The sequence below is a fragment of the Rhinoderma darwinii genome, chromosome 2 (assembly GCF_050947455.1).
Source record: "Rhinoderma darwinii isolate aRhiDar2 chromosome 2, aRhiDar2.hap1, whole genome shotgun sequence".
Lineage (NCBI taxonomy): Eukaryota > Metazoa > Chordata > Amphibia > Anura > Rhinodermatidae > Rhinoderma > Rhinoderma darwinii.
The window spans coordinates 27,151,533-27,168,718 of record NC_134688.1 but is presented as its reverse complement, the minus strand read 5'-3'; the positions used below and the strand labels follow the sequence as shown (position 1 = coordinate 27,168,718).

The following is a 17,186-nucleotide window of genomic DNA, read 5'->3' as shown; positions in this document are numbered from 1 at the left end:
TGTTGGATACAGTTGATAATCTGAACAAACAAAGCCACGGTATGAAGTTTGGCCAGTGCAACGAGCGCCGATCAACAAGACAGCTGGTTGATCGGCGCTCATTTGCTCCTTTAATAAGGAGCTAGTATGGAGACGAGCGATCGTTACTCCGATCGCTCGTCCCCATACATTATTATCATGTCGGCAGCACATCTCCCAAGCGTTTGCTTGTTTGTGGGCTGATCGTTGCCCTGTTTACACAGGGAGATGCGCTGACGACAACGATTATATTTTACACATTTAAAACAATATGATCAGCTGATGAACGAGCGTTTGCTTGTTCATCTGCTGTTTTATGCGCTGTTTACACAGGGCAATTATCGGGAATGAGCGTTCTGTGAAAACTCATTTGCCTGATAATTGGCCAGTGTAAAAGCTCCTTAAGTCTTTCATACAATCCCAAATGAAACAGTAGGTGGGTTTGTGACACCAGTAGGCACCGCTGTGCACTGTACATGAGCTGGAGTCACCAATCTACCACAATGATGAAGATCTGAAATGTAGCCCAGATAAGGGAGACTGAAGCAAATAAGGCAAGTTATGGAATGCCCAAAGGTTAATTACACACACACATACATGTATGTATGTATGTATGTATGTATGTATGTATGTATGTATATATGTATGTATGTATGTATGTATACATGTACGTACGTATGTATGTATGTATGTATGTATGTATGTATGTATGTATGTATGTATGTATATATATATATATATATAATTTTTTTTGTATGAAACCACAACTGGACTACATCTTTAAAGTCATCATGTAGCTCTGTAGGATATTTGATGTTAATAAGGCTTGCACAATGCAGAATGAACAGTAAATCTATAATCTGCTGTAATGACACGTGTAGGAGAATAGAATACGGGTGGTTTCTGACATGTATTGCCCCATGCACAGCATGAGATCATACTAGAGATAAGAGCCAATAGTTTATAAAATGTAGTAACCATACTGTAAAAGAAAATGTGCGGAACACAGAACTTTTATAATTTAGTTAAAGGGGTTGTCTTATGAAGACAACGCCTGTCAATATGCCCTCTCAGGGCAAATGGATGTCATGGGGACGGCCTGTATGAGGCACGGAAACTGCAAAATAAATGTTTGGTTGGCTGTGGCTTACCCCAGCATATTCAGTGGTTTGACAGGGGAGCCAGGAGCCAAACCCACGGCGACCTGTGTCTGCAAATGGAAAGGAGTTGCACATACAAACACTATCGGCAAAGTTTATCAAAATTCGTTTAACCCCTTAGTGACAACCAATACGCCTTTTCACGACGGTCACTAAGGGGCCTTAGGATAGGCCGTCGGCTTTTCCCGGCAGCCCAGCCTATCCTGCACAGGTATCCCGTGCAGGCTAGAGCGGGTGCTCGGATGTGATTACTGTGATTGTGGCCATTTAACCCCTTAAATGCTGCAGTCAATAGTGACCGCAGCATTTAAGTAATTTACAGAGGGAGCTCCCTCTGTCACCCACCAGTGGCCCGTAAATGGAATCGTGGGCTTCTGATGGGTTGTCATGGCAGCCGGGGGCCTAACAAAGGCCCCAGGCCTGCCCAGGCTATATACCGATTAGGTCGTGCCTGAGACACGTCCTAATAGATTGCCTGTCAGTTTTACACTGTAGGCAATAATACATTGTATACTAAGTATACCAAAGCATTATAGCAGCAATCAAAAGATCGCATAGTGAAGTCCCCCAGTGGGACTGAAAAAAAGAAGTAACTAATTCTTAAATAAAAATTAGTAATAAAGATTACAGTAAAAAAACAAAACAAAACATTTTTTCCGTTTTTATTTAGTAGAAGTGTAAAAAAGAAATAAAAGTGCACATATATGGTATCGCCGAGACCGTAATGACCCAAACAATAAGGTTAACATGTAATTTAAACCGCAAGGTGAACACCATAAATAAAAACCCGCAAAAAACGATGGCGGAATTGCTATTCTTTTCCATTGCCCCCCAAAAAAGTAATAATAAAAGTTAATCAATAAGTCCCATGTACCACCAAAAAGTACCAATAAAAACTATGTTTCGTCCCACAAAAAACAAACATATAACTAAATTGATGTAGTTTTCACCGCACGGTAAATGGCGTAAATTTAAAATGCATAGAACAATGGCAGAGTTTTTTTTCTATTTCCCCCCAACAAAGTTAATAAAAGTTATTTAAAAAAATTATATGTACGCCAAGATAGTGCCATTAAAAAATACAACTAATCCCACAAAAAAAAAAAAAAGGCAGACAGAAAAATAAAAAAGTTATAGCTCTTTAAATGAGACGGTGGAAAAACGAAAAAAAAAAAATACAAAAAAATTGCTTGGTCATTTAGGCCTAAAATAGGCTGGTCACTAAGGGGTTAAGGAAAATGTAGAGCAGTTGCCCATGGCAACCAATCGGATTCAATTTCTAATTTTTCATAGGCGCTTTGGAAAATGAAATCATCAACCACTTCACCCTTGTACTAGTCTTAATAACTCTTCTTGTGTTAGCAATGCTGCCTTGTGAGAAGGATAACCCGCCACTGCTTTAGGTCATTCCTCATGCAGGTAATCTGGCACAGGTGCCTTAAAGGGGTTGTTTATAATCCCTTCACTTCCAAATACTCTATTAGGGCATTCTGACATAATATAGGGTCCCTCATTTGTAACCTCCATCAATTAGCGAGAGTGGAAAGCAGCTACAAAGAGCTTCTCTCTCTCTGGAGGACCTGGCACGTCCATACATTATACAGACAACTAATTGATTTCAATGAGCACCATGTAATACTTCACTTTCCCTGTGGTGGCGCTGCAGAAGAATTGAATATTTGCTTCCAGGTTCCACCACTGATTACAGCTGATCATTGGAGTTCCTAATAGCGGGACAGCCGGTCAGCTTATTTTCAGGGGGCCCTTTTTAAGAAAAAGTGATTTCCAAAGATTTAATGACACTTACGTGTGTTCCATGTCCTGGAATTTTCTGTTGGCCTGGACAATCTCATCCTCTTCATGCCACATTCGTACATCGAATGAGTTATCAGTGTGGCTTCCATTTCTCGAGTGGCTCATGATTGTCGAATTCCTGTCACAGCAAACCCAACATACATCAGTACACATCCCATGACTTGAAGCACAATATTTCACAATGGTTTTACTATACAAGATTTATGTACACAGAATCCATAACCCATTACTTGAGCCAAATATATTGTGTAGAAATGTATGTGCAAGATATGGGACCAATGGTGGGAGAGGGCCAACACCGCCTCTCCTGCTTGCTGTCATTTTGTAATAGCGGCTACATGCGGCCACTAGGGATCCTCACTGCATACAGATTTATACAGCAGCCATTGAGTTCAATACTAGTTGTATGAATTCATATGCAATTGCGCCCCTAGTGGTGGCTGCAGGCAGCCAAAATGAAATAATTTCTTAAAGGCTATGAAAACCTCTGAAAGGGATTTTTTTTTTTATTAGTAAAAATGTCAGTCAGTGTGATTGGTCCCACTTTATAATCAGTTTTTCGAAAAATTAGATTTACTTTTTGAGATACAGCTGCTTTGTATCCTGTATACAGAGCAGCTGTATCGTTCGCTAAATCCTGTTCCCGTCAGGTCCACGGGACTGACGAGTTCAGTGAAAGCAGATCCTGCGTGTCTGACATGCAGGATCCACCTGTAATCTATCACATCTAAGTTATGAACTTAGACATGATAGATTACAGGTGGATCCGCGGGACTGACGGATTTAGGTCTTAGCGCTAGATACAGCTGCTCTGTATAGAGAATACAAAGCAGCTGTATTTCAAAAACAAACACATTTTTAATAAAAACTGTTTATAAAGTTGCACTAATCACACTGACTGACATTTTTCAAAAAAAAAAAATTTTTTTCAAAGGTGTACATAGCCTTTAAGTCAGAAGAACAGAGCTTTCGATCTAAAAATGGAAAAGGGGCATTAACTTTAATAAAGACGTTGAACATTTGTGGGGAGTTCCGAATCTTACTGTTATTTCTGTGTACGTCTCTGTCCAAGACTTTAATGTTAAGTGACTACACATGAAGGCCCGCTTGCCCACCCATTGATCCTGATAAAAAGGGGTCTCATGTCCCAGTAGATATGCTAATAATTATCAGACAAAAAGCTTTACAGTGTTTTAAAGGGAATGTATAATCAGGAATTGATATCTTATTTGAATCAGGCTTTTATTATAAATATATGGTTTTAAAATAATTTTTAGTGATTTTTTTTTGATTATTTTTTAGTTAAAGTCACAGAAAAAAAAATCTTTTAATATTTCAGTTTTCACACCATCTACTAGAGCAGGCACAACAGGCGGGCACTTCCTGTTTTCTGTAGCTCACTTGTCAGCTTTGCTGTATAGACTAGGACAGCTCAGCAGTGTCATCTCATTATAATTAAAGTGTACTGCTGGAGGCCTAGATGAGGCAGGATAGTAACACAATACACACAGATAAGGCTCTGTATGCAGCTCTCCTGTCCCTCTCTGATATCTGGGGGAGGGGGCTGTACGCCATTACTTCCTGGAGAATGTAATAGTCTATGACATTTCTTTTTCATTTGACTCCCATTAATTTCAGCTGCCATAAAGCACGACACCCCATACAGACAATCTAGGAAGGAAGTGTGTGCCTCCAATATGGCCGCCTCTGTGAAAATAAATAGCCACAACGCTTAAAAACAACAACAACAAGCACATTATGTCTTTTCTACGTACTTATATCTAATCAATTAAACTAAAATTACATACATGAGACATTCCCTTTAATGAAATGAGATTTAGTAAAAGGTGAGCTCTTACGGTTGCGCTATGGCTATAGTGGTAGCATCCATGGTAAAATGTCTTTTTGCGCTTTCCTCTAAGTATTTCTGTTCCCATTTGGTCGTATCCGCTTCCAGAGCCAAGATGGTCTCTTCCTTCTTCCTCAGCATGTCTATCAGTGCAGGAGCACTATAATCGGAATTGTTGGATGCCTGATGGTTTGCTTGTCTCTGTATAGAGAAACATTTTAATTAACGTTATTAAATAAGAGTGGAAGCGTCTTGCTGTTCTAAACATCTCCAATACATAACATTTAGCTCAAATGAACACCTGATTTCTTTCTATTGTGGACACCAAAGGGTAAGGGTTATCAGATCAAGATGTATTCACAGGGTAGTATGCCTTTAAACCGCAGATTATTTAAAGGAACACTCCAAATAAAACTAATACACTGTTCTTTGCTTAGTGCAGAACCTGATGGGGTGGTGCATGACACAGGTATTCTCTCGGGTGTTCTTTGAATCCCTGTGTAATGCCCTGGTCCTTTGGCCATGTACAAGGCATAACACAATGTATCAGTTTTGCTTAGAGTGTTCCTTTGAATATCCCGATGTAAGTGAAAAAAAAAGCCATTTACCTCGCTGGACTTGGCGCCATGTATAAATTCACTGATTCCAACAGTGCATGCCTGCCAAGCGGTCACCTTGACTCACCTTACTAAGCTACCGAGAATTGATAACATTACATAAGTTGCATTATTCCCAGAACCCACTAATACGCAATAAAATTGAAATAATGTAAAAAAGATAGCCGACGCCTGCTACATCATTGAGCATGTAAACAAAAAAGTTAAAAGGGGTTTTCTGGGATTTTCTATTGATGGTCTATTATTAGTATAGACCATCAATGCATGATCGTTGGGGTGTTTGACCCTAGGGAACCCAACGATCTGCAGGATGAGGAGAGAGTGGCACTAGTTGGAGCACTGTGACTTCTTTACTGGACAGTGACGTCTATAGGAGTGTGGCTGGTACTACAGCTCAGCTGCTGCCCCTTTGTTCTGCTGATTTGTGGGGAGAGTCTCTGGGGTTGGATTTCCATCGATCATACATTGATTGCTTACTCCATAGATAGGCCATCAATTGGAAAACCTGGAACACTTCTAGTTTATATTACTCTGATGTAAAAAAAAAAATATAGAAACCTCAAATCCGATTTTTTTAAGGAGCGAATGCAATTTTATGTGATGGAGACAGATCCAATTAAATTACTTAAGATGAATATCACACACAGGATTTCTTTCCCCCACTTCCTTCTGTGTGATCGGAAAGCAATCCGAATGAATCAGCCCGTTTGAAAAGTTCTTCAAAGCGAATGTACAAATGTCACATTTCAACTAATTAACCTAATTTCTGACTAACTGAGAAGCAACTGTTTTGTGCACTTCATCTATACAAATTACATAATGAAATCCGCATGACATCCATTCACTGCAAAAACCTGCTGACATCATCCCTCGGGGAATACATTCAGGATCATCAGTTAATGCACCAACCTGACCGCAGCCTCAGCCCCAAGCAATAAACTCTACAATTATGTATTAAATCAAAAAACTCGGTAAAACTGCCACTGAAAAAGACTTGGGGATATTGGTGGACAGTGAACTTAACTTAAGAAACCAGTGCCAGGCAGCTGCTGCCAAAGCAAAAGAGAAAAAGGACGGCTTAGGGGCGATCTAATTACAATGTACAAATATATAACTGGACAGTACAGAGATCTTTTTAATGATCTTTTTACACCTAGGCCTGTAACTAGGACAAAGGGGCATCCTCTACGTCTAGAGGAAAAAAGTATTCACCACCATCACAGGCGGGGAGAGCAGTGACACTATGGAACTCTCTGCCACAGGATGTTGTGATGGTTTATCCTCGAGCAAATTCAAGAAGGGCCTTGATGCCGTTCTTGAAAAATGTAATATTACAATTCTGGACATGTGGGTCCAGGGATTTATTCTGATTGCCATATTTAAAGTCGGGAAAGAATCCCCCCCCTTATATGGGGCAATTGGCCGCCGCCTCATAGGGGTTTTTGCCTTCTTCTGGATCAACACGGTAGGATTATAGGCTGCACTTCATGGACCTGTGTCTTTTTTCAATCTTATCAACTATGAGACAAATTAAATTGCTAGTAAACCCAGAGGGGTCACTGGGATGAGCACGTTGTTAATTAGACCTGTAGTTTGCAACTTGTGGGTCAGGCTCTGCAGCTGTTGTGATACTACAACTCCCAACTTGTGCTTATTCCAGTGACAGGGACAGAGTCATCATGACCAATGCTCCCTCTAATTCTTGGCAGCTCCTGATTGGGGCAGTTAGGGAGCAGGGCAAGTCTCCATCAATAGTGGGCGGTCTGATGACCAAAAGTAACACCCCTAGAAAACGCTAATATAGCGACTAAATAAGAGAATAAGAAAACTTATTTTAAATTAGTTTTAATAACTTTTTAAAATACTATAATATTACAAGTCCAGCAGTAAAATAGACGACAGTTATAAACACCAATTATAGGCATCAATGAAAGAACCCCTCATTGCACCACTGCCCCTATAGATAGCACCACACAGACCGCCCTGTAGATAACGCCACACAGACCCCTGTAGATAGCACCACACAGACCACCTGTAGATAGCAACACACCCCCTCCCTGTAGATTGCGCCACACAGACCCACTGTAGATAGCAACACACCCCCTCCCTGTAGATTGCGCCAGACAGACCCCTGTAGATAGCAACACACCCCATCCCTGTAGATAGTGCCACACAGACCCCCTGTAGATAGCATCCCACCCGCTCCCTGTAGATACTGCCACACACAGCCCCCGTAGATAGCGCCACACAGCCCCCCTGTAGATAGTGCCACACAGCCCCCTGTAGATAGCGCCACACAGCCGCCCTATAGATAATGCCACACAGCCCCCTTGTATATACTGCCACACAGCAATCCCCCTTCCCTTGTATATACTGTCCCACAGCAATCCCCCCTTCACTTCTATATATTACCACACAGCCCCCTCCCTTTGTATATACTGCCATACAGCAATCCCCCTCCCCTTGTATAAACTGCCACAGCAATCCCCCCTCCCCTTATATATACTGCCACACAGCCCCCCTCCCCTTGTATATACTGCCACACAGCAATCCCCCTCCCATTGTATATATTGCCACACAGCCCCCTCCCTTTGTATATACTGCCAAACAGCAATCCCCCTCCCCTTGTATATACTGCCACAGCAATCCCCCCTCCCCTTGTATATACTGCCACACAGCCCCCTCCCCTTGTATATACTGCCACACAGCAATCCCCCTCCCATTGTATATATTGCCACACAGCCCCCTCCCTTTGTATATACTGCCAAACAGCAATCCCCCTCCCCTTGTATATACTGCCACAGCAATCCATCCCACCTCCCCTTGTATATACTGCCACACAGCCCCCTCCCCTTGTATATACTGCCACACAGCAATCCACCTCCCCTTGTATATACTGCCACACAGCCCCCCTCCCCTTGTATATACTGCCACACAGCAACCCTCCCTGTATATAGTGCTACACAGCCCCCTCTCCCCTTGTATATAGTACTACACAGCAATCCTCCCTGTATATTACCACACAGCAATTCTCCCCCCTGTATATACTGCCACACAGCAATCCCCCCCCCCTTGTATATAGTGCTACACAGCAACCCCCCCCCTATATATTACCACACAGCCCCCTCAAAAAACAAAAGATTGTACTTACCTTGCCCCGCTCCCGCAATGGACGGAGCGCTACACTGCATCTCGGGTGGGAAGAATGCACAGACTGGCGTGATGATGTGACGTTATCATGCCAGCCTGCCCAGGGAGTCTTCCCAGTGCCTTATAGGCTGAAGGCATATCGGGGCTTGCAGCCTAAAGTGTTAAGTCCTGAGGACGCACATACAAGTGGATGTGGCGCCCACCGCCCATGAGAGCGCGCGGGCTTTAAACTTCAGTGAGCGGGCGGGTTGTGGAACACTGATCATGACTCATACTGATATACCGTTCTTATAGTACAACTTCCAACTATGAACAAAATGTTGTTTTTAGGTCCAAAATTGGGTGCCGATTAATTTTCATAGAATATCTTTATAAGGGTCGGTGCTCTAGGGTCATCATACAGAGCAAATCCCCGGCTTCCCTTCAAACAGCTAGAGTGAAATGATCAAATTCTGGCTTCCTGCAGCCTCCACAATGGGGAGTTTATTGTATACAAATTGATAGAGTTCTATTGAACTCTGTCTTCGGTAAACTCTTAACCTCCCCCTAGTGGTGGTTGCAGGCAGCCATAATTGTATAATGTAATTCTATGGCTAAACAGAGGTTTTGGAGCTCAGATCAGAAAAATTTATCTTCAACCTTTATAAAGATATATTATAAAATTTATCAGCACCGAACTGTGAACCTAAAAACTAAATGTTATTTAAAGTTAGAGGTACATTTTATAGTTCATCTAACAGAAATTTTTCAGTTATGTAATATAACATTAAATCTCTAGTTTAAATTGCCACATTATGGTAAATAACTTTGCATATACATTTACAGATTTACAGTAGCATCAAGTATTGTACTCCACTCACATCCAGAGCTGTATGCACAATTCTGCTGGTTTACTGTTATCTTACAAGTTGCAAGAGTTCACATCTCACAACAGCCTCCTGCTGGTTCAGTGTCTGTAGAGAGCATGCTATGTTGTAATGGTGCAGATATAGTATTTACACTAAACTCTGTACTTTGGTCTACATGTAAAAAAAAAATGCTCGCTAAGATTACCTTAAAGGGGTTGACGATTTTGAACAACGCTCATTGATTTGGCAGTGATTTTGACAGTGAGCGGATTGTCTGGGTTCAAGCTGTTGGAAGCCCCAACAATCTTTGCTGGAGGCTCGTCTACTGAAGTCAACGGGCAACCTTGTAATACATGGCTGTGTCTAGTCCTCTAGAGCAGGAGTCACAATTTGTAGCAGCTAAAAGAGGTGGTCCCGGGCGGGGGCCCTATGAAGTCCATATACCCCAATAGGGCATATAGATAAGGAATATTATTAAAACTACTCTTTACCACTGAAAGGAATACGATCAGAACCATACAGTGATGATGGACACCGTGGCAGCAATGCATTTACAGAATACAGGCTTCCATAAACAGCACTTGTACTCTGCTGACAACTCCCGCAGGGTCATCTGCAATTTCCTGCAGTTATTATCAAATTGCTCCTGCTTAAAAATGCAGTAATTTGTATATATGAGGTTAGTAATACAAATCTCTAATATATTCATTACAGTGGTTACAAAGGTGGAGCTTCATACTAGGGGTTAACATTGCCTTTCATCCGCTGGCGGGTGTTTTGCATACTCATTAGTATGGAGCTTTCTTCTCAATTGCTTCATACAAGCTGCTTTTATCTTTCTGAGATAATCTTCCGTATAGCTGCAATGTCACCCGGAGGTGACACTACACACAGCCTGCGGTTACCTGCTGCATTCTCAGACACTCCAGCTCTCTCTCCAGTTTAGTGCGCAGCCGCCGCTCCAGCTGTTCTCTCTTCTCTCCCGCTGCCTGAAGCTGGGTCAGAGCCTGCTGTAGCTTCTCCACCTCCTCAACATAGACCTGTTTCTTACGCAGTTAAAAGATAAAAAGGAAAAAAGTGTCGAGATGATTATGTCAAATTACAAAGAAATAAACTTTATATGAACAGTCAGCTTCCTCTAATAGGGCAGATTTTCTGGACTATTGAATGTTTTTTAAAAGACAATGTGGGGAATATATCATCAGGTATAAAAAAAACATAAAAAAGATGCAAATGTTGGTGCCACTAGGGGGAGCTAAGGAGCTTTCTGATTACATTACTACAATCAATGGACGTTGCATAAATCTGTATGTAGTAAGCTCCCCCTAGTGGTTACAGCAGGTATATCAGAATATTTGGAGCTCTGAAACCTATAAAAATAAATTACTAAATTATTCAGCGTAGCAGTTTGGACCTATTAAAAGTAAAAGACATAAAACAATCGCTACAATACAAAGTTCTATATAAAATTAGGTTTTAGAAATGTGAAGAAGAGCTCACTCTTCACGGGCCCCTTCATTTTAGCTATCAGTGGGGGTCCCAGCACCTTGACCTTTATCAATGCTATCTTCTGACATGTCTCTAATACATGTCAGAAAACTTGAACAAATGCCCTTTGGGGGTCTTCTGTGGGCAGAGCTTTTCAATCTGTAACCCGATGACAACACTTTACACTTTACAATACCGTACACTTGACATTTCAGTATTTTGAAAGGTCATTAAGTGTATCCAAATCTCCGTTCACAGCAATGTTCACATCTGACAAGGAAGCAGGAAGTGTTGTCATAGGGAAACAGACCAAAATCTTTTTAACTCAGCCAGTGCTGTACATACTGGAGGGCCCCTCTAGTGCCAGTTCATACCATCACACCCAACTATCCGGGAACCAGATGTCCTGGCACTTGTTGCCCAGTCACATGCAGTTACACAGTTCATATGAAAGTTGTATAGTGCCACCCATCCTATGGGCTGCTTCTATGGTATGTATGCCCTTAAGCGCAACTTTTCTGGCTAAAACTGACCGTCACACCGAGGATTTGTTTAATAATGGGGGATAGATAAAGGAGTTACACAGGCACCACAGGGATCATTGACCAAGAACTTCTACAGAGATCGCCAACATGCGAACACTATTGACTTCGAAGAAAATACGTCTTGTACTTTTATCCACATGACTTTTTGCTACCCCTATTGTTTTATTGATTTTTTTAAAAAAAAACATTTTCCTCAGTAAGTGCAATGAGTAAAAAAAATCAATATGGAGAAAAAAAAGAGTTTTTTGTATTAGATGTCGCGAATTTTTTTTAATGTAGCCTTGAAAGCTATTTAGCAAATTGTTGCCTGTCAAAATTGGCTTCATCCCATAACATTGGGGAACATTTACTAAGAAAAGTATGGCAACATATTGCCACAAATAGGTAAGAAGTGGAGTACGTACATGGCACGTGTCACATTTATTAAGCCGACCGTATTGACACATTCTAGAAAGTTATAGTAATAAAATGCACTAAATTCATTAAAGACGTGCTCCATTTTTTACATCAACGTTTGAAGTATATGTAAAAGCGGTGGCGTAAGGAATTGTGTCTCAAATGCCCCAATTTTATCATGCCATGTGCGATCTGATTTATTTTGTGCCATGTACATCATTTCCTATGCATCCTTTTTGATATTGCCTTATTTATCAATACTGTCTAACAGAAAACTGACTTTGTTGCCCATAGGAACCAATCACAGCACAGCTTTGATTTTTCCCAGAGAAGTTTAATAAATGAAAGCTGAGCTCTGATTGGTTGCTGTGGGCAACAAGACCAGTTCTTCTGTTAGCTTTGATAAATCTTCCCAATTGGGCCTCAATGTCATAAGATGCAAACAATTTGGCCCAAATCTATCAAAATGGGGCACACGGCATGATACATTTGGTGCAACTCATGTTAGATGTACATATTCCTTTCCTTTAAAGCGTCCCGGGACAACATTTTAAATATGATGGTGTATATGCAGTAATATTACCTAATGCCCTCCAGTTCTGCCCCTCTGCTGTGGATCGGCCGTTTTATTGTCCCATTTATGCTGTCCCAAAATGGCTGCACCGCTTCTTAGACTACGAGTCTGAGACACTCCCACTGTTCTCGGATTGGACAGAACTGCTAACTTGAGCGGTTCTGTCCAATCCATGAACAGTGTTAGTGTCTTAGAATCAGTCTGAGAAGCGCTGTGGCCAATTTGAGACAAAACAGAATGGCGGATCCAAGGCATAGAGGGGCAACTGGAGGGCACCAGGTAATATTACTCCAGATAAGCCATCATATTTATAATTTTGTCCCTAGACCAGAGAGTTGCTTTAAAGAGGCTCTGTCACCAGATTTTGCAACCCCTATCTGCTATTGCAGCAGATCGGCGCTGCAATGTAGATTACAGTAACGTTTTTATTTTTAAAAAAACGAGCATTTTTGGCCAAGTTATGACCATTTTTGTATTTATGCAAATGAGGCTTGCAAAAGTCCAAGTGGACGTGTTTAAAGTAAAAGTCCAAGTGGGCGTGTATTATGTGCGTACATCGGGGCGTTTTTACTACTTTTACTAGCTGGGCGTTCTGACGAGAAGTATCATCCACTTCTCTTCAGAACGCCCAGCTTCTGGCAGTGCAGACACAGCGTGTTCTCGAGAGATCACGCTGTGTCGTCACTCACAGGTCCTGCATCGTGTCGGACGAGCGAGGACACATCGGCACCAGAGGCTACAGATGATTCTGCAGCAGCATCGGCGTTTGCAGGTAAGTCGATGTAGCTACTTACCTGCAAACGCTGATGCTGCTGCAGAATCAACTGTAGCCTCTGGTGCCGATGTGGCCGACACGATGCAGGACCTGTGAGTGACGTCACAGATCTGCACTGCCAGAAGCTGGGCGTTCTGAAGAGAAGTGGATGATACTTCTCGTCAGAACGCCCAGCTAGTAAAAGTAGTAAAAACGCCCCGATGTACGCACATAATACACGCCCACTTGGACTTTTGCAAGCCTCATTTGCATAAATACAAAAATGGTCATAACTTGGCCAAAAATGCTCGTTTTTAAAAAATAAAAACGTTACTGTATTCTACATTGCAGCGCCGATCTGCTGCAATAGCAGATAGGGGTTGCAAAATCTGGTGACAGAGCCTCTTTAAGCCTCCCCAGTTGGTGTACACGATGGTGCTTTTGACAACTCCTATCAGTCACGCCACTTGTTCTAAATGCTTGGTGCAGGTGTGACCCCTTTTGTGGTCCGGTTCACGGGACAGGCCAAACCAGGACTGTTGCCATCAATGAGGGATCTCTACTAGGGCCATCTTTGAGTTGAAGATTTCTAGTGATCGCTAGCTCCATGTAAAACCTGAAAGTTCAAGGGTGACTGCAGCTAACCCTACCATCCAATCTCCTACCCATGTCGTACTCATATACAGGTAGCGGAGACATAGACAGATATTTGGCAGGGCCCAAACACTGGTGGTGATTTTCTTTCTGGTTCTTCAGGGTTAAAAAACAAAACAAAACAACCCTTAGCCTTATATAGCCACTTTTTATTGTAGATCGCCACCTATGCGTACGCTGCCAAACACATCCCCATATCTCATCATTGTTTCAGTCTGGGAATATTGGTTTGAAATCCAGTCTTGTCTGAAATGATGAAACGAGAGGTTTTATGGTGGACATCACCTTCAAAGAGGAAGTTCACGTAACATCGCTCGTCACAAAAAATAAGAAAATGCTCTCTGGGCAGATTTTAGTCTGCCGCAATCTCACCTCTTCTTTTAGTTTGACAATGTTGGCTTGGGCATTATTCAGAGCCTGGTCAAGGAACTCGATATGCCTTCTCTGCTCTTCGTTGGTAGTACGCAAAGCTGCCAGTTCCCGCTGCAGCCCCTCGATCTCCTTCAAGTGTTCTTTGTCTGGAGAATGGAGGAAATAAAGAGTTTCTATCAGAATCCTTCATAGAATCCGGGCCTTGTGCCAGCTTACCTCTGGCACCAGCATAAGGGAAAGAAATAAGACCTGGAAAGCAGCAGATGTGTAGGTAACTATAGGGCCCCTGTGTTCCTCTGCCCGTTGTCTGGTAAACATCAGTAATACCCATTGCTGGGCCAGACGTCTACGCGCCTCCCTGCAGCTTTTTCTGAAGTTATTGCAAAGCCATAACTAAGTTACACATTATTGCTCAAAGCTAGCATAGCATCCACTGGGGTTAAGCAGACGAAATACTGTCAAGACGAATATTTGGCCAAGGGGTAGAATGGCAAAGTATGGTAAATGCAATGCTCCTAGCATGGCATAAGTGCTCATGTGTACCCATAACTAAGACCCATTTTCAAATACGCTACTAGGGAATGTTGAATTGATGGACCATTAATCAGGACCCTTATTAGCCAGAGTGGAGAGCGGCTAAAAGGAGCGTCTCTCCTTCTGGAGGACCCAGCATGTCCATGCATAACACTGACAGACCATTGTTTTCAATGGCAACTATGTAATGCTTCATTTCCCCTGTGGGGGCGTCATGCACAGAATTCAATACAGGGGCTATAATGTAAAATATAACTCTCAGGTCTTCTCTTTGTTTCCATTTTCTTCCTTCCTACTCAACTCTGTCAAAAGGACATAAAACCTTAAAGTGAATGTGCACCTTTTAACACCACCATCCCTTTTAGGTCCAACTTTTTGTGCTGATTCAATTCTTAATATATCTTTACAGCTGTGAGAGCTCCAAAGCTCCAAATCACCTGCATAGACAGAGTAAAATTACAAAAATATTGGCTACCTGCAGCCACCACTAGAGGGAGCTCAGAACATACTGTTTTATTATTGTATTCCATGTATAAACCGTATGCCGTGAGCTCCCTCTAGTGGTGGTTGCAGAAGTTTATAATTTAAAGTGTAGCTAAACGTTTGACAAACTTCTGACATGTCATGGAGACATGTCAGATGTTTGTATTGGTGGGGGTCCGAGCACTGAGACCCCCGCCGATCTTTAGAACAAAGCAGCTGAAGGTCTCGTATGAGCGCTCAGCTGCTTCGTGTCTGTTCGGCTAGTTCCGGAAATAAATGTATCGGTGTACGGACTCAATAGAAAGTCTATTTGCCCGTACTCTGATACATCGGCTTTCCGGAAAAAGCCGAAGAGAAACGAAGCAGCTGAGCGCTCATACAAGCACTTCAGCTGTTTCGTTCTAGCGATTGGTGGGGGTCTCAGTGCTTGGACCCCCACCAATCCAAACTTATGACATGTCAGAAGTTTGTCGAACGTTTAGCTACACTTTAACTATATAGTATATTATGAAATTATTTTTTTATAAGATATTTATTGGTTTATTTGCAAAAAGTGAATGGGAAGAAATACAAATATTATCTCTTTGCACGGGGGGGGGAGAATAAAATAACCATATACAACAAGAAAACAAACAAACAAACAAACAAACAAACACCTGCATAGTGAGTAAAAAGAGTATAACATTTTTTAATAAGCCCTAAATAAATCCAAAAGCCTTATCCAAGAGATCATCCTTGAAGGGTTAACCATAGAATAAGATAGGGATTACCCTTACACAAAGACAAAGTAACGTAAATGGGACAGCGGGTGTAAGACACTGAGTCAGCTCTTTTATCCAGATTTTTTTGATAAATAGCAATGCTGTTTATCTTATATTTGATCTCATGGACAGATGGCTTGGTCGGCTTCTCTTTAAATGCTATATGAATGGTCTGGGAGCGGATCATTGGTGCCTTGTACCTTGCTCATAGTCCGGGTCCTTTGACTTCTCTTTTTGATAACCCTTCCTTCCCTCCAGCGGTGGGTGTGGACACATTCCTGTGTTGGGGGAGACAGGACGGCGGATACCTAGCTCAGACCCTTACGCCCGATGGTGCTATTTTGTCAATTGCTGCTGCCCGGGGAGACGATCAATATGGTGGTCTTATTTCCAGCTGCGTTCGTATCTCTCTTCCATCAGTGATTGTTTTGTGTTGCTTCAGGATAAGACTCCTTTAGTACTATATCTGTCCTTGACTTCTGCTCCTTCTCACATGCTGTCCTATCTGCATGGGATTCTCCGCCCTAGCTATTCTTTTTCTCAATTGGTGTTCACTACAGCATGGGATGAGGAAATGGGGGTTCGACACTCTGAAGAGGATTGGGGGGACTTCCTTTTTCTTGGCTCACAAATTGTTCAGGAAAAAAATTATAAAATCTTTACCAGATGGTACCGTTGTCCTTCCTTCCTGCATAGGATATTTCCTGATGTGTCTGCTGATTGTTGGAGGTGTGGGGAGGCTCCTGGAACCATGTTACACATTTGGTTGGATTGCCCCAAGCTCCGTCCCTTTTGGGGAAAAAATTTTGACCTCGGAAACAAGCTGTTGGACACTGAAGTTCCTACATCTCCTTCTATTGGCTTGCTTTCCATGGTTCCTCGATCACTCCCACACCTCAAAAAGGGTATCTTTCTGCATTTTTTTACTGCAGCTCGAACAATCATACCACGTCACTGGAAGTCCATTCATGTGCCTTCTTTGCAGGAATGGGTAACTGAAATGAACGGGATTATGAGGATTGAGGAGTTGATGTCTGCTGATCGGGGTAAATCTGACCTCTTTGTTCAAAATTGGTCAGTTTGGTCGGTGTTTCGGGATGATACTGACTTGCCTCTCTGGTTGGATGGCCTCTTTTGAACGTTCCTCTCGCCAATTCTGTGTGCTTTT

General features: G+C 42.2%; 1 protein-coding gene across 3 annotated transcripts in view; it reads right to left on the bottom strand.

Moving 5' to 3' along the window:
* The window catches only part of AMOTL1 (angiomotin like 1), an 83,634-nt gene that overhangs the window by 8,765 nt on the left and 57,683 nt on the right, over positions 1–17,186 (bottom strand). For 2 of the 3 annotated variants that reach the window (XM_075851492.1, XM_075851494.1), the window contains exons 7-10: positions 14,241–14,386; positions 10,363–10,503; positions 4,853–5,043; positions 2,986–3,111 (exon numbers count right to left, since the gene is read on the bottom strand). In XM_075851492.1, the coding sequence (XP_075707607.1) occupies positions 2,986–3,111; positions 4,853–5,043; positions 10,363–10,503; positions 14,241–14,386 (604 nt within the window). The remainder of the gene's footprint in view (positions 1–2,985; positions 3,112–4,852; positions 5,044–10,362; positions 10,504–14,240; positions 14,387–17,186) is intronic. The other variant, XM_075851493.1, reaches the window with a different exon arrangement.